Source organism: Syngnathus acus, chromosome 24 (assembly GCF_901709675.1).
Source record: "Syngnathus acus chromosome 24, fSynAcu1.2, whole genome shotgun sequence".
NCBI classification, from domain to species: domain Eukaryota; kingdom Metazoa; phylum Chordata; class Actinopteri; order Syngnathiformes; family Syngnathidae; genus Syngnathus; species Syngnathus acus.
The window spans coordinates 3,680,630-3,698,559 of NC_051108.1; the positions used below are offsets into that span (position 1 = coordinate 3,680,630).

The 17,930-nt window shown below is 39.1% G+C and overlaps 2 protein-coding genes across 2 annotated transcripts; one reads left to right on the top strand and one right to left on the bottom strand.

Annotated features, from left to right (window-relative positions):
* The first annotated feature begins 458 nt into the window (after nt 1-458).
* On the top strand, nt 459-1,931 carry sf3b6 (splicing factor 3b, subunit 6). Its single transcript, XM_037244741.1, has 4 exons — nt 459-607; nt 990-1,108; nt 1,213-1,351; nt 1,493-1,931. Exons 1-4 carry the CDS (start codon nt 578-580, stop codon nt 1,580-1,582), a joined length of 378 nt encoding a protein of 125 aa, XP_037100636.1. The 5' UTR covers nt 459-577; the 3' UTR covers nt 1,583-1,931.
* Nucleotides 1,932-2,068: 137 nt separating this feature from the next.
* On the bottom strand, nt 2,069-15,207 carry vsnl1a (visinin-like 1a). The gene is made up of 4 exons (XM_037244740.1): nt 14,909-15,207; nt 11,439-11,605; nt 4,563-4,778; nt 2,069-3,883 (listed from the first exon to the last, which is right to left on the bottom strand). Exons 2-4 carry the CDS (start codon nt 11,598-11,600, stop codon nt 3,686-3,688), a joined length of 576 nt encoding a protein of 191 aa, XP_037100635.1. The 5' UTR covers nt 11,601-11,605; nt 14,909-15,207; the 3' UTR covers nt 2,069-3,685.
* Between the last annotated feature and the right edge of the window lie 2,723 nt (nt 15,208-17,930).

Below are 17,930 nucleotides of genomic sequence, written 5' to 3' on the forward strand. Positions count from 1 at the left end.
TTGATTGTCCCATCCAATGAGCCTCCGCCCAATTCCACGCAGTTGCTAATTCGCTAAATTAAGGAGCAGCCTCCGAAAAGTGGCGGATAACACCCGTAATGTTAATTTAGTTGATGTTTTTTTTTTTTGGACTGCCGTGCACTGTTGCGCGTAAGTGAGTCCGAATTAACTGTCAACTTTTCTAAAACTGGCAAACGTCGAAGGGAAAATGACTGACTACCTTAGTTTAACGCAGATTGTAGGTGCAAAAGTAGAAGACACGCCCACTTTTTCCTCGAGCCGGAAATGACCTTTTTTTCTCTCTCTTTCTTTTTTTTCTTTGAATATATGATTCAAGAAACAAAACAATACCTACACATAAAAACTGTGCGCAACTAATAATTGCGTCTAAACTAGCAACAACTATAAAGAAGCGTCATTTTCATTTGCCCTGTAGGGGGCAGGCTAGCCCAAATCCGATACAGGAAGTGTGTCATCAACAAGCGACGCTCCAATCCTGAGTAGACGGCGTACACACGCTAGTGTTGTTAGCCTACATTTTCAATCTCTCCCACTAAAACAAAGAAAATTCGTCAACATGGCTATGCAAGCAGCGAAACGTGCGAATGTAAGTGTTTACTTCATGTTTTTGTTAATATTGTTTGAGGTAAATGTTTCACCTTGTTACTCAATGTTTAGCACACCGTTGTTTGCTAACTAGATAGCCCACCAACGCAATCATAGTTGGGCCTACCGATCGGTAAATTTACCTCACTAAACTCATTTTTCCTCATAGTTGTATCTAACCTATTGAAATGTCTACCTTAACGCATTAAGCATTACGTCACTGGGATGTTTGTAATATGTACGTTGATTTTATACCACCACTGTGACCAAATGGTTAGCATGTTTATATCTGCCCTGTGACCTCGAATTCACCTGTGACCCAAATGAAGACCATGTTTGGATGATTGATCTTCTAATGTTACTCTGTGAATGTCAATCTGCAGATACGACTGCCTCCAGAGGTCAACAGAATCCTCTACATTAGGAACCTTCCCTATAAGATCACAGGGGAGGAAATGTATGATATCTTTGGAAAATATGGACCAATACGGCAAATCAGAACGTAAGTATGTCAAGTATTTATCAGTCAGTGCTCCGACATCCTGGAAAGAAGCTTGAGAAAGAATATGCATCAGCGTGAAATCATTGAGCATGCTTTGTTTTCAGAGGTAACACACCGGAATCAAGAGGAACAGCCTATGTGGTTTATGAAGATATTTTCGATGCCAAAAATGCTTGCGATCATCTGTCCGGCTTCAACGTCTGCAACCGCTACTTGGTTGTTCTGTACTACAACGCAAACAGGGTATGTGCATGCCTTTTCTTTTTTTTTTAATTTTGTAAATCAGCATAATTTAATTTCCTGATGTTGCTGTTTTCTAACTTTGTAGCAGGTAATTAAATCTTAATTTACATGATTTTTTTTTTTGTCGTGTGATTTTTACAGGCATTCCAGAAAATGGACACAAAAAAGAAAGAGGAACAGTTGAAGCTCCTAAAAGAAAAATATGGCATCAACACAGATCCCCCAAAGTAGAATTCATAAAATGTCTCTCTTTTTTTTTTTTTATTCTGTTTTCCTTGCAATTTGTGTCAACTACTTTCACATTCATAACCATAGACATCAATTTTTTTTAAATTTGTGTTCTGTTAATATAAGGGGTTATTTTTATGCAGAGGTTAAAATTGTTACATTGGAAATAAAGTGCAGGAATGCTGTTTTGCTTCCTGAGACTTGGTTTTAACCTGTATTTAGATTTTTTTTGTAACAATTTGACCTAGAAATGAATGTTTCCTCTTCTTTTTTTAGCGATCATTGACTTTAAATTAGCTTTGATCGATATTATGTTGCACTGTCTGTAAAATAAAAGTTCTTTCTCAGAATTGACTCATTTACTGGTACATATTTTAGAGTGAAAATGTTAACGTCATTTACTTTATATTAATGTCATTTAGAAACAGATAATGCCTGATTAATATTTGCTGTCTGAGTGTCTTACCGCCTGTGTTGGAGAAAGAGAGGTAAAACAGCCCATAGAGTTCCTTTTATTAGATTAAATCACAACACAGGGTGTAGTGCAGCCATGTCATCGGGAACACAATACATGCTACAAAAGAATTCTTGTACACAGTTGCCTTTTGCTTACATTTGGCATCTTGAGCTTTGCAACAACAGACATGTAGTTAGAAATGCCCCCCCCCCCCAAAAATAACTCAAAAAGGTCTGGTAGAGTTTTAAACGACAAGGACAAGCTACACTACTGAGGAATAAGTATTAGAACACAATTGCTAATGAAACACTAGACTGTGTTGAATTAAAGCGTAAAATGGGTAGGGTGGACTTATTTACTGAAAGTTAATGATGGGTTCTCTGGGGAAGGCCCCACGCTTCTACTGACCTTCGTGACACTTTGCATTCATACAATGAGCGCCATATATTAAAAAAGTACAAAAAGGCTGAGCGGGTAAATTGTTTAACGAGAAGGGTTGTCCTCTTCTGTTTCAATGAATGCACTCTTTGACAAAGAACTAAAAAGTTGAAATGCAGACCTAATTCTCTTCGACTCAATTTCCATATTTGTACTGACCTGCAAAGATCAGTCTGGAATTGATTGTGTTGAAAAACACATTCATAATTTCGGCCGTCGAAAGGCAATATTTAAAAACCCAATTGATTGATTGATCCTTAATCAGGGATGTTTTGGGTGAACTCACACAGTGTCTATGTTCTAGATTCGTCCCATCAAATCAACGGCGTGCAATTGTCTCATGACGGTGTGTGATGCTCAAAGTCTGGGGTTGAGGGTTACTACACCTACAATGACACAGTATAAGCAGTCAGGGAGAAAAAAAAAAAAGGCAACCCACAATGATGTGGTTCCCCACCCTTTTCTTTCAAAAAGAAATGTTTTCCTTACAGCTATCAAATTTGATAAGGCTTTCTTGTCCTCAACCGCAGGGTGCAAAACGTTTTAAGCGTTTTAAGGCAGAACCTAAAGGCATGCAAAATATCTACTTTTTTTTTTTTTTTTAGTATTTCTGACAGTACAAGCATGTTGAGAAGGAAACGCCGGACAAACCACTTGTCTGTTGTATTATCTAGAGCTAATATTTGACAGATAGAGGCAGATGCATAACCATATAGGAATTTGGTTTGGTTGATTTAAGTAAACACGCACAGCTAGCATCAGTGGAACAACAAATAGAGTATAGCGGAAAATCCAGTGTAGCACGTCATTGATGCTCCGATAGAATGAAACTGGAGGGAAAAAAAAAACATCGCACACTTCACATTTTGGCATTTGATTTTTTTTTAAAATAATTTAAATATATATTTATATATCTTTATATATTATTTGTGCGTGGCATTATTATACAGTGGCTTACTGTTGTGTATATGTACGTGTGTCTGTCACTGTGTGTGTGTGTTTATGTTTTGTTAAAGCAAATAACATTCTCATGCACACAAGTGTTTTAAACACAAGAAGCAAGATCCATTGAAAGGTCGTCCAAGCATTTTTTCTGTTATTTGTTCAGTGGAAATAGCTGCAAACTGAATGGAACATGAAATTCTTTCTGTGCAGTCCGTGGCGGTAGCGGCGATGCCGTCTTGTCGGGCTTGTGCCGCTCGCCCTTCATCTTATTTCTGGAGGTCGCACTGCAGGAGTAATACAATGGAGGGGTCACTCTTGGCCGCCTCTTTGAATTCGTCCAGCGAGATCTGGTCGTCGTTGTTCTTATCCATCTTGGAAAAGATCTTGTCCACACGCTGCGCGGGCGTCAGCCCGTCCTCGTTCATTTTCATCATGATCACTGTGCCCACCATTTTGTAGATTGCCTGCAAGGATGGAATCAGAAGAGCAGAACTTGGAAGGCGGGAAGAACAAAAAAGATTATGGCAACAGATTTGGAGGAGCAATATATTCGCCATTAATGGAGAATTGTTTGTGAATTGTTCCAGTCTAAAAAACACCAGCTTTTGGCATCTTGTCCTTATTTAAAAAAGAATTTTGTGGTCCTATCTGAAACCCTACTGGGTCTGGTGACAAATTGTGGCTCCTCTCCATCTTTTAAATTGCCCATCCTCTTTTGTTTCTTGCAGTGTACAATGAACAGCAGCTGCTACACCTCCTCCCACTAGGGGGCACAATAGGACAATAAAAACGCTTCATTCGTCCCTGATTTTCCACTTGCCTGGTTTTGGAGCTCACAGACAAAAAGCCCCAGGCTTGAAGGAAATGTGTGAATTGGCCTTCAAGATCCAAGATATCCAGCAGGCGAATATGATGACTCATACCGACTGACTCCCGAATTTATCTCTTGCCTTGGTGTCTCATTGTCAGTGACTCCATAGTTTCACACAATGTCTCCATGGCAAAGAACAAAACTGAGGAAGTTGTATTGCAGTATATTTGTGTGGGCAACCGCAACTTATTCGAGAAAGTCGTAAACCGGAGAAGCCCACATTTTGAATTCTACATTTCATGAAATCCATCATGTAAATGATCAATCCCTACCTCAATGATCTCCAGCATCTCCACCCGTGTTATCTTGCCATCTCCATCCAGGTCATACATGTTGAAGGCCCAATTAAGCTTCTGCTCGAAGCTGCCCCGTGATGTGATGGACAACGCACAGATGAACTCTCTGAAGTCGATGGTGCCATCGCTATTCTTGTCGAAGGTCCTAAAGGCGTGCTGGGCGAACTTGGACGCATCACCATAAGGGAAAAACTACAAGGGGAGAAAAAAGTGAATCTTGTTTTAACGTACTAACAAATTCAAAGGAAAACAACAGCATGTTTGTGTGACCTCTTAATCGATTTAGGAGGTCAGCACAGTGATTTGTGAAGACCAGCCTTTCGTTGGGCTGCCACATCCTGGAACAGCAGGAGACATATGGGGTTGAGTTGGCGTGAGGACAAAAGCCAATGAAGCAATGAAGGAGAGAAGAGGAAGCAACTGCAGCCTCTTAAGAAGCTGCAAAGTTATGAAACACATTGTGTTATGTAAAATCAGAGCGAGATGGAGGAAAGAAAGTGGGACAGATGGATGAGGCGGCGGCGGGGGGGGCGCAAGAGACTAAGATTTCCGTGACTGCAGTACTTTGACTTTTATAAGTTTAAAGTGGCAGCAGGAATTTCTTTAACGAGGGCGATGAGCACTTGATCATATTTCATTCATCCACAGGTGTCAAACTCCAGGCCTGGGGGCCAGATACGGCCCGCCACATCATTTTATGTGGCCCGCGAAGACAAATTGTGCATCAAATTCGTGTTATTACTAGAATTGCAAATTGTCTTCACTTTCAATAATATCTTTTTTTTAAAATATTTGACCAGTTTTGACTCGTCTGATTTGAAAACGAGTTTGTTTTGTAGCTTTCACTGTATATAATATGAAGTGCTCATACATTTATTTGGGTTGGCAGTCATAATGGCCCTTTTGAAAGAAGCTATGACTACAATGCGGCCCGTGAAAAAAATGAGTTTGACACCCCTGCTTTAATCAACTACTGGGACAATTCATTCTGCAATATTGATATTAAAAAAACGACATCAAAACAATCAGTAAGCTACCAGTTAGCCATGCTTCTTATTAAACTTTAGTATTCTTTGTATTTATCCGCTCTGTGTTGCCCTCTGCTAAGTCTCATTCCCATCCCGAGGTTGGGTTTTACAATTCTGTGATGAGGTTGGCTTTACAAGTTGAATGTCAGAGTTTATACAGACACAGCTGAGAGCTAACATCAGTGGATAATTTGAGCCTGGCACAAGCCAGGATGGCGAACGCACACGCAAAACACATACACACACTGTTGTGAAGCAGAACATTAAAGCCTCTCTAATCAGGCTGCAAGCTGGCACTGGTGATCATCCAAACACTTTGATTGGCAGAGAAGGGAAAGGAGACACTTGACAAGTCGCACTTCAGTGAAAGCCATTTCTCACAGACTGGATGCAACATCGAAGAACAGATGCATAATTCGGTCCGTGATGGAGCACACACACACATGGTGAAATAGCACAAAGAAGCTCATCAGGAAGTGAGAAAAGGATTTAACAAGTTTGGGTTGAAAATAACCCCCTTAGCAGCAACCCCCAGATCCACATTTGTGTTTTGCTTGGTGCTCTTTAGATAAGAGCTAAGCTGGACAGACATCTTGCAGCTTAAAAGCTTTCAGTGATGAGCTTGCAAGGGTCAGGATTTCAAATGGGGAGATTTTGTTATTCTATGTTGCAGTTTGGGGAGTTGCAGATTGCATGTAACTGGATTATATTCGACAAGCCGTTATCTGGAAAGCAAAAAGGATCGAATGGAGCCAAATTATAAATACAGTACATTAAAAAAAAAAATCTCCAATTTGAAGCGATTAAAATTCCCTCGCTCATTATATTGTGTTTGATGTTGCAATTCCTCTCCTGCTTGATCAATAATTAAATTAAACAAGCTGTGGAAATACAGAGCCTTATTCAAAGTGGAATGAAAAGTATATGTGACGTTTGTGGAAAATAATTATTTTGAATTTGTGCTTCATAACAAAATTGAATTGGATTGAATTCGATTCAGCCGCATCAACGATTCTATCCACATCCCTTCGGGGCTAATTTTCTCACTGAGTTTCCCTGCCAATCACATGACCAGTTAGACTGGGAGAAGATCCAGAGCCACTTTCAAGACATTTCAGACTAGTCACAATGCTCCACTCGGAAATAACCAAGTACTATATTACTGAATACCCAGCAAAGAGATTTATAAATGCTTTATGACTTTCGGGATCTATTCATCAACAGGACAACATTACAAATGTGTGCAAGATTCACACTGTTGCCGTTTCCTGCCTCCTATGTGCTGACTGTGTTCTAATTCAGATACAGATGGGCGGCTAAGCAGGGCAACAAGCAGAGTGTGACTCATTGCTTGGCTGCCAGGCTTGGTAGGTGAACCTGGGGTTTACTCTCCGCCTGTTGTGACGCAGTTTGCATGGAAACATTCATCGGCAAGCAGCTTGAGTGAAGTGAGAAGGCCTTTTTAAACACTCAGCATCAGCTTGTAACCTTCTCACGCTTATCCGTGCACAAAGACAATGCCAGAGAAGAGCGGAAGCAAAAGAGGGTAGACTGAGAATTCATGCGTAAGCATGTGATGTGATGCAACTGTGACACGCAAGCTCTTGTTCTAGATTATCTGGATGGCCAGAATGTGGCTGAATTTATTTTACAGTGCCCCCATGTCGTAAATACATAATAGTGTACATAGTATAATGTCCTGTCTTTGCATGCGTGTATGCATAAGATGACTATTTTTTACATAGTATTGTCATATTTTACCTTCATGTATTTTTTGCTTGGTATATTGGCAAATCACTGTTTCACCAATTCCCCAAATGTGTTTATAAGCAAACTTACTTAAATTGGGTTAGCCAGCTGATTTTTATGGGTAATGATTTTGTTTTGTAGATTACAACTAAACTAACTAACACTGTTGCATAAATTAGTTTCCATGTTCCAATGTATTATAGGTTTGATTATTTTAAATATTTTTTCGTCCATATTTTTCTATCGCTTTAACAATCGAAAGCAAAGCAAAAAAACAATTTTAATAATCATAGTATTCAATTACAGTACAGTTAAAATATTCATGAACCCTAGAGTGTGCTCAGATGCAGTGCAAAACACTAATAAAGCATTTGTGGTTTCTAACCACTTGTGGTGGTGTTAGCATTTCCCTCCATAATGGGATGCTCATAATGTGGTAGGCTGTTTGTTATGGAGTTCCCATGACGGAGCTGGACGTGCATATTAAAAGTGGAAACATTCATTGTGTTACAGGTTTTGTTTCCTGGCCTGGCTCCCGCAGGGGCCCGTCAAAAACAAGTTTCATCGTAGGGACGCTTTCAGACTGGGCTGAAATTGAAATTTAGTTTGGAACAACTTAAAATTTTATACAAATTTCTTGCCTTGAAATGTTTTCTCAAGGACGGAATTCCTATAGGAGGGAAATATGATTTGATATACAAGTGTGCAAAGAGAGAAAAGTTGGAGGAAGATGTCAATGAAAAACACCTTTGGGCAATCTGAGGTTCTGAACTACTGATGTCATGGAAACAAGATAAATGTAGAACTTATTTTTTCATGGTTCTGAAATGACCTATAAAAAAAAAAAGATCTACTGTATTTTCCGCACTATAAGGCGCACTGGATTATAAGGCGCACCTTCAATGAATGGCCCATTTTGAAATTTTGTCCATATATAAAGCGCACCGGATTATAAGGCGCACCTTCAATGAATGGCCCATTTTAAAACTTTGTCCATATATAAGTCCATATATTTGGACACGCCTGACGTAGTGGCTCAATATTGGTCCATATATAAGGCGCACCGGATTATAAGGCGCACTGTCGGCTTTTGAGAAAATTGGAGGTTTTTAGGTGCGGAAAATACAGTACATCTTAATCAAAACATTCATTTTTCAAAGAATGAAAAAGTGACCTTTTTGTAAATGATATTTTGAATTTGATATAACTGCCTTTAAAACGAGATAAAAAAAATATGTTCTGAACTTATTCCTTTCATTCAAATCTCACAGGCGCAATGTCTAAAAATCCTGTATGCTAAAATCCATGAGTGTGAATGAATCACAGTAATGGTTGACTCGTCTGAGTTCATCAGGCAGCATTCGCTCGGTTCTCACTGAGATGGGTGTGAATGTAAGTGTGAATGGGTTGTTTCTATATGTGCCTTGTGACTGACTGGCGACAAGTCCATAGTAGCTTGTAACAGGCTCCAAGCGTGTTTTTCATGTGTGGAAATTGAATCGATGGATGAGTGTGATGGATCGCCTTTGTCAACATGTCAACATGAGTCCAGGGTGTACCTCACATTGCACCCTTAGCATCCTAGTGACCCTGAAATGAATAAATGGTAGCCAATATATGAATGCAAGGACATTTTCCAAATACGGTAATCCAGAAAAAGCACGTTTGCTGACCTAAGAATAAATAAATTATATATTGGTGTCCATGCTCATCTTGCTCAACATGTTCGTAATGATCTTTGAGCGTGACAAGTGTTTCAGCTCTTGTTCCAAATGGCTTACAAAGGAGCTGATGTATCTGGCATGTGAAATTTCACACACTGACGTATAAGAGCCTCAGTGAATGAAATGTCACAAGTCGACAGCCATCCCTTTTGGCTACGGTGGTGTCAACAATAGCACCGCATAACTTCCAACTTCATTTTGAAGTCAAAGTTTTTCCTTTGGTGTTATTGACCAACATGTTTTTACATGAATTAAGATGGAAATCATTTGTGCCATATTATCCAGCCATTCAAACATCCAATTGTAAGACAACTTCTCCTGCTGTACTGTTTAACAAAATATTTCCTATTTTCATGACCAAATAATAATAAAATAAAAAAGGGCGATTTGCGCCGATGTGGGTGTGAACAAAGTCCATACACTGGGTTGCTTAGCATGGCACACCAGATGCGATGGCACAGCATATCAGGAGGAATGAAAACTACTTTTAAATCCATTTTCTTTTGGCTGATTTTGTAAAAGTGCTGCATTTTTTTGTTTGGATCTTGCATGTGTTGCATGACTCCATCAGAGTTAATAACTAGTAAATAATGCACACACACAGACATTCATATTTTTCCTGTTTTTGCCCCTTGCTTTCCTGTTTTCAAGCAACACTACCCCCCCATACGCACACAATCACTCTTCACAGGAACAATGTGTCCTGTTAATGTGAGGTTACAGCAGATTGTTTTTCCACTTATCAGCTTGCTGGATTTAAATAAAGCCCTATCATGGATTCCCTGTTGCCTAGAAACACAATAGGTTGCATCAATAACGGGATATTCCATCCAACCAACGTGGCTATTTGGTGCAAATTTACCTGCCTGTGTGTTTTTTGTTATTGTAATTTTCATATTTACTTTATGTAAAAAAAATCCTCAGTTTGTAACTCTGCGGTGAATTCTGATTTTTGGGTTGTTCTATTTTAAATAATTTGAAGAATGTTATTAGAATCAATGGGCGGAAATGGAAATTTCACAGAGTTTTTCAATTGATAGCTTCCGAGCCATGACGCAAAAGTTTGTCTCTTTCTTTCCTGGTTGGGAGCTGATGCGTGAACTCCATTGGCATTTAAAATGAAGTGCACTTGTGACCTCAGTGCCCGTGCAGGAGGGTCTTATGTAACTGAAGCACCCTCTGGCATTTCCTGGCACCGGTTATAAAAGATTAATGCTCATTCTTACGCTGCTCACAATGCAGGCTGGCATCCGAACTCTGAAGAATTGTACACAATGAGATTAAACACAAATAAAAAATGACGTTTACACCAATGTAATCAGAGTAACTATACAATTACACAACAATTGTCATTTTATCAAACTATAATACGCGGTAATTGAATTCAGTTTTTAAAATTGTGTCTTTCCGGTATTTCTCCATACAAATTAGACTCCTCTAAAAGGCGGGTAGCCAACAAATAGTTGTAATATTTCTCAAAAAAAACCTCCCAGTTGTGTTTTTTGTCAGTTCAATTGTGAAATCGTCACTGTTTATAAGACTAAATGAAATGAATAAGTCATTGAATAAATTCACACCTGCTGTTTAATGAGATACAGTAGGCCAAATATTAACGTGAGTAGAGGCCAATCTGATATCTGCGTCTCTGTTGGTTTTCTGCCCAGATACAGAAGCAGCAAATGGGACCATGCCGATAGTCAATTTATGATCAACAAAATTGATTAATGCTGAGTGGTAAATATAATATATTTTTACTCACAGCAATGTCAATCATTAAATTTAGTTAAAATAAATTCATAATGAGCTAATTCGATCAGATTACTGTCTGTACAACTTGCTGATATATTCATACAACTATCTAGCAAAAAAAAACCATTATCTTTGGATGTTTAAAAGGTTTCAGCAAGATAATATCTGGTTCATATTTCTGGAAAAAATAAAAAGACTGAAAACGCAGGCATGTGTGCGGGAGTGATCATGGCTGACTTAATTCATAGCCAATCAAAGCAGCTAACTAACTAACCACTAATTTTAAAATAACTTTTTTTTTTAATTTAGTTTGGTCTCTGTGGTTTTCAACCACCTTCAATCCAACCATCTTAGCAATCATCGTTGCTAAGATGTGACCCCAAGGTCAAGTGACTGCAGAATGCTCCCATTGTGATTTTAAAATTGGAGATGGGACTCTGCTTTTGTTCAGTCTAGTGAATGTGTGTGCGTCTTTGCTTGAGTGCACAGGATTGATTCCTCCTTTGATTTTTCTCTATTCTTGGACCTTGGAAGAAGGCAACCATCTATTTTGGGATGAAATCATTTGACCAAAACTTGCTGCGTGTGATCATATGATTCACCTTGACATAGAGCTGCTGGAACTCCTCTAGGTTCAGACGTCCAGTGGGACAGTCCTTCAGGAAACCCTTGTACCACTGCTTTAGTTCATGTTCATTGAATTCTGTATTCTTCACCAGGTCTTCCATCACCTCGGGGGTCAGCTTGCTGTTCTGTTTCCCCATTTTGCCTGCACACAAACACACACACACATACAAATGTCTATTACAAAAAGAGAGTGGTGATTGAATGAAAACCGAGATTGCTACAGAACTCTGAATGTGTTTGAATAATGTCTTGGTTTGTGTCTAGTAATAGGTTCAGCAATGAGACATACATTTTTCTTTCTTCATTTGATCAGCTAGCTTTATTAGTTTTTTTCATATTTAGAAGCAGCCAGTCAGAACCAATGAAATCAGTTCAGCCAGAAGTGCAATACATTTCAGACACTTTATTTTGAACTTGCATTTTCTGCCATAATATCCACAAATGAGTAGAAATCTTAAATGTGGGGATTTGTTGTGGTAATTATGGTGTAGCAATAATGGGAATCCCTGCGAGTTAAATGGCAATCCGTCAGGGACAACAAAAACAAAGCCATCTGCACAAAAAATGGAAGGCAGAATATTTACGCCCTTACAATCATGTTGAACATTTGAAACACTCAGACAAGACCGAGGCTCACAAGTCGTGTCATTTTATGTAGACTTGTAATTACAGATAAACACTAGCCATGACTGACTGTCATCAAAACTAGACATTGAATTCTAAGATGCTATTTCAGCCATGACATTTGAGCTCATCAAGGCTCTATTCTTTTTGATTTGTGTTCACATCTTAAAAGGAGCAGATTGCAACGAAACAATGCACGACATTTTCTTGATAAAATAAATTGGTAATCTGATGTATTTGTGGAAAAACAATATAACATGGCTGATGGATTCATTTGGGCAGCGATGGTGTGATAATGCAGTCAATTCCAGTTGCATAAAATGGCCGCCTAGAAATAATGTTCTCATGAATAAATAACTCTATTGTTCACTTTGGACAAACCCAATAGCTACGCTGTAAAATACATTTTCAAATGTATGTGATGTGTTTGTATTACATTATGAGATGACTTGTAATCTTGAATGAAAAATTCTCACTGTGTTGAGTATTTTCAATGACTCCCTCCTTTAATTGACACAATTTTATTTATTATGCTCATGCTTCCAAAGATATCAATAAAAGTATCAGTGGAAAAAAAACGGGGAACTTCCTAGTCACCACTGCTGAGCATTCACTTGTGCAGTGAAGCACAGACGTTCCATCTTATATTATATCAACCTTGAGAGGACACTTAAAAAAAAAATCCTGAGTGATGGTGCAGCAGTGAAAGTGAGTAAACAGAACATATAACAGCGTTTTGACTTTTGTATGTTGTCAGACGAGATGGGCAGAACCTTGAGGCGGCAGTTGTCAGAAGATAGATGAGATTTTTGAGGGGGTGGAATAGGTGTGTGTGTGCGTGTGTGAGCTCTTGGTAGACGCTAAAGCACAGGTGTCAAACTCAAGGCCCGGGGGTCAGATACGGCCCGCCACATCATTTTATGTGACGCAAATTGTGCATCAAATTCGTGTGTCATTACTAGAATTGCAAATTGTCTTCACTTTTCATAATATCTTTTTTTTTAAATATTTGACCAGTTTTGACTCGTCTGATTTGAAAACGAGTTATTTGTCAGTTTGTTTTGTAGCTTTTACTGTATATAATATGAGGTGCTCATACATTTATTTGGGTTGACAGTCATAATGGCCCTCCGAAAGAAGCTATGACGACAATGCGGCCCGCGAAAAAAATTAGTTTGACACCCCTGCTCTAAAGAACAGTCTGCTACAACAAATACCACCAACATAGGACACATACGATTGCACAGGTTATTCATGTGGCTTGCTTGTCTAGCGGTATGACCCTTGCTTGGGGTGCGAAAGGTCCAACTGCTGAAATCGAATGGAAAACTAACTGCTTACAAGGAAGGACAAGGATACAATCTGCAACCTTAAATTACAGACTTGCAGCACTTTATTTTAGTAGATAGCGTGCATCTTGATTTTCATGCAGAGTCAAGCCTTCTTTAGCATGTTTGAGAATTTGGCACCACTGCGCTGCGCTATGCTGGGCGTGTCTCTGAGCAAGCTGTTCTGTACATCCACCCTACTGTGCATACTAGATAGACCTCACCCAAAACATAATTAGCGATCTAAAGCAACTCTCATGAAAACGATTTGACCATGGAACACATCATCGGAAACATTTTAGAGTTTCCACTGTTTACCGTGATGGAGTGTTCAGTTAATTCATTAGATGACTCTATTTGTCTTTTTACTTCTTGTCAGTCATCATATTAAAACAAACGTTGGAATGACATGATTTTCTGCATGAGCGAATACATATTTTTGACATGCACACACGCACACACTTTCCTCTTCATTCACAATATAGGCACCAGAGCTGACGTTGTGTGTTTTAGTTCCTTGTCGCTTTGTTGCATAGTATGGAAGACAAAAGGCGGATTATAATTGTTATGATATAATTGCTTCAGCAATGAAAAAGACATTCAAGCAACATTTCTTTCTGAAGCAAATGCTTCAGTTTGTGCATGTTCAAAACCAGTGAACACACACACTTGGTGATACCTCAAGGGAAAAATTCTACGTCTATCTTAGTTTAGAAAAGTGCCAGTGGAGGTCAGTGCGCAATGCAGAAGAGCAAAATGACTCCAGACTAAATAGTTTTTTTGTCCTCCTAACACTTGAGGATAGACTAAAAGGGGGAATCAATGCCGACCAGTCGTCAGCATGTATGCGGATGTCAAGACAACACTAAGGTTGATCTAACAACGTGCAGAAAGACCATCACCACAGTCAGGCGGTGGGATGGCTATTACATAACACAAGCTCCCTTTACCATCATTCGCTTGATGACCTTGAAAAGGAGCCCTGACAGGGGAGGGAAATAAGCTTTGGACAATGTAGATTGATGATGGTGCACTGCAATTAATAATAGGTATGTTTCAGTATATCTGTGCGTGTCACCATGCAGAATGATCAAGAGTGCCGATCATCATGAAAAAAGATGAGGAGGTGTGGTCAACCTGCACTGGTTGGCAAAAAAGTGGCAGATGGACTGATGTAGGTTATGGAAAACACTTCATGTTCATCTTCCTTTCTCACACACGCACGTAGAGTTGCAACTTGCATTTGATTTGATGAGCTATATTGAATGTATGAATTGTCATTGTACAGGAGAAGTAGTCAAGCTCTTCACTTTAGTTGTTGAATCGGAACTCACGCAAATGTACATTTTGTGACCCAAAAGCCATCCGGGTAAACATCTAACATTATTCTCAAAGAAGCAGAAGGGATGACGCACCATATTGCATCACGCATTCAAATATTAAATAATATGTAAATAAATAAATACACTAATGTTGAATGGAATATATCTTACCTGAAAAGTCGAATAGGGAAGTCCGATCTAATGTATGGAGAGATCCAAAACTGCAAGGACGAAAAAAAAGAAAAGAAACGTCCTTAGTCGAGCTTGTCTTGTAGTTCTTTTTATCGGATTTTTATTTTCTTTTAAATGATGAGTATTGTAATGTCGTTGGTTCTGATAGTGAGCGGTGCAGGTGCGTAGGATGCTGCTGCTAAATGCACACTGCCGTGATGCACTGAGCAAGAGGGAGAGGGGGAGATGCGCTTATCTCCTCTGTGTGTGCTCATATGCTTCCCTAAACTGCGCGTGACGTGAAACGGCATAAAACAGCCTTTTCACGCATACACCAAATGTTGCGGTGCGTAAATAATCGGCTACAGTTAGCCAAACATCAAATATGACACCGGTTTATTTCGAAATCGGTTCGAGAATGACGTCATATTTCTCTCAGGCACTTTGGCGCCAATCAAGGTTCTCGACAGTGAAGCCATTTTAAGCTAGATGCTAACTAGGGGGAAAGTGGCGTCCTGTTGTCGGCTCCTGGTTAAACTGGGAGGCAGGTTTAAAGGTCAGTTGAGTGCATGAGTTATTAACTATATTAAATATTACTACTACTAGCCATATTATTCTTTTGTTCAGACAAGTTGCTAGGTCTTACCTTAGTAGCTTTTCCTGACAGTTTCGGCAGTAACTTCCGCCTTCATCAGTGTCCAAAGTACTATTACTACTACTAGTACTACTACTACTACTACTACTACTAGTACTACTACTATCTACTACTGCTATTATTATTAGTTCATATGTAGATTGTAGAGTGTTAGATATGGAGTTAGATTGGAGTCAAAAGTTTTGTACTTGAAAAAAATGAAACTCGTATTTGAACAAATAAAACTTGAAACTGAAAATGAACGTGTTGAGTTTGAAACTTGACAAATAAAAACATGACTTTATTTTTCGAGTTGAAAATAGTTTTGCAAGTGGAAATAAGACCTAAAATCTTGAAAAATAAATGGAAGTGAAACTATTTTCAACTCAAAAAAGAATATTTTTATTTTGAGTATATTTTTATTCTTTCAAGTTTTATTTGTTCAAGTACGAGTTTTGTTTTATCAAGTCCAAAACTTTTGACCCCCCCCCCATCTACCTCCATTGTTAGAGTGCTAAGACTTAAACGTAAACAGTTTCAACAGTATTGTTACTGCTGAACATATTATTTGCCTTTCACCCATCAAGGAAAGACAGTCAGCGCTACTATCTTTTTTACTTTGTATTTGATGTGCAACATAGAGTATAATCAGCATTTCAATTTCTTTTTTGACAGGTTTCAGTTGAGAAGAAAATGGATTTTACAGTGCAGGGACGACTGAGCCTTGAACCAGAGATTGAAAGTTCTCTCTCCCCCAAAAAAACTAGGAAAGACTGTACAGTGACGAATAATGCAGGCACCAGAGGTGGGCAATTTACCAAATTTTGCTGGTCTGTCTTTCGTCCTTGTTATTTTAAAAGTATTTCCTTCATTAGATCCGTCATCGGCCCGTCAGTCTGTCTATCGTCAATCAAAACAAAACGTCATAGTCCAACAGATGAAAAACCTAATTTGATTACACTGGTGGCTTACTTTAACTAGAACCAGCATTCCACCCCATCATCACGAGGTCCTATGGGCCTGCTGCACACAAAATATCTGAATGGCGCCTGTGTGACAAAGATGTAGACACTGCTCTATAAATCCCTTAAAGACAAACCTGTTGATTGCAGCTTACCTTTTACAATGGATTGCCCAATGATGCGGAAGTCAGATATCAGATAAATATCTCTTGTGACTCCAACCAATATGACACTATTATTGTGAGTACATGCAGCCAATCTGCTGGCACTGCATTTGCAAGTAATCAAAAGGAGGAGGATTTTACTGATACTATCTTCCAACAGGGACTGAGGCAGGATGAGGGAGAGAAATCACTCAGTCATATTGAGGAGTTTCAATTATTTGTCTCCTCACCTGATAAGAATATTCCCTTTATGTTGGCTGAGGGTAAAAGAAAAATGGATATGTGTGATAGTCACGATATGTGTGACAGAGAAACAAATGACCGAGCTAACGATAAAGGAACAAGCGACGCAGCCTCTCCCGTTGAATGTGCTGAGGTGTCACTTATCTCTAGTCATGCTACACCAGCCGAATACATTTCAACTGGGACGGAAAACCTCGATAACTTAGACGGCAGTTGAAACAGAGAGGGAAAGAGACCGTGATATGTCTGTGAGAATCAGCACGGAGTCTGCTGAAGCAGATAATGATGGCAGACCCTTACAGAGTAATCGAGCCCGCAGTCTGGAGCAAAACTGTCAGGAAGGCCGAAGAGAATTGCTGTAACTGTGAGAGTATCGCAGGTGAAGAATTACCTTCATCAGTAATAGTCTGTGAACTGGAAATACATCTTCCTCCCATGTCTAACCCTAACCAGAGCAGACCATGACAGCATGAAGACTAAAATGAGAACTTGAGTCAGTTTTTGTTCCTTCCTTCAGAATGCACAACTGGCTATGAAGGAAGCTGTCATCCGACATCAAGTTCTATTCCTAACATTAGTCCACAAATATGACAAAAACCTCTTCCAGCCGAAGATGGAAGACAACATAACTGTGTTATTAGAAGAGATCATTTGAAAGAATAGTCCAGCTGTTTGCCTGTCAAATACACCTAAAGGGCCCAGCATGTTAAACATTCCTCGGCTGCAGACGCCACAAGAGATGAGCCAAAGGAAATCAAAGAAATGACAGGAGGAATAAATCAAATCAAATAGACTGAGCAATGAGAACTTGGTTACTAACACGAGTCAAGGGGTTAAGAGCGGTCACCGATCTGACACCAGGAGAAAAAGCTATACATGACGTGACATCTGATCTGTCTCAATTAAGAATCATTTTAGATCTTTGGATGGAATTCGAAATTCAAATTGGAATTGTTACTCTACACTTTCTGTATATTTAATGATGATGTCTGACGTTTGATTCTTTCCTTGTCACAATT

What these genes read in the sequence shown, in the direction of transcription:
- sf3b6 (XM_037244741.1), top strand. Translation starts at nt 578, where the DNA reads ATGGCTATGCAAGCAGCGAAACGTGCGAAT. An exon ending in AAGCAGCGAAACGTGCGAAT is followed by an intron (nt 608 to 989) that starts GTAAGTGTTTAC and finishes GTCAATCTGCAG; the next exon opens with ATACGACTGCCTCCAGAGGT. An exon ending in CCAATACGGCAAATCAGAAC is followed by an intron (nt 1,109 to 1,212) that starts GTAAGTATGTCA and finishes CTTTGTTTTCAG; the next exon opens with AGGTAACACACCGGAATCAA.
- vsnl1a (XM_037244740.1), bottom strand. Translation starts at nt 11,600, where the DNA reads ATGGGGAAACAGAACAGCAAGCTGACCCCCGAGGTGATGGAAGACCTG. An exon ending in TCCAGCAGCTCTATGTCAAG is followed by an intron (nt 4,779 to 11,438) that starts GTGAATCATATG and finishes CTCCCCTTGTAG; the next exon opens with TTTTTCCCTTATGGTGATGC. An exon ending in AGATGCTGGAGATCATTGAG is followed by an intron (nt 3,884 to 4,562) that starts GTAGGGATTGAT and finishes CCATCCTTGCAG; the next exon opens with GCAATCTACAAAATGGTGGG.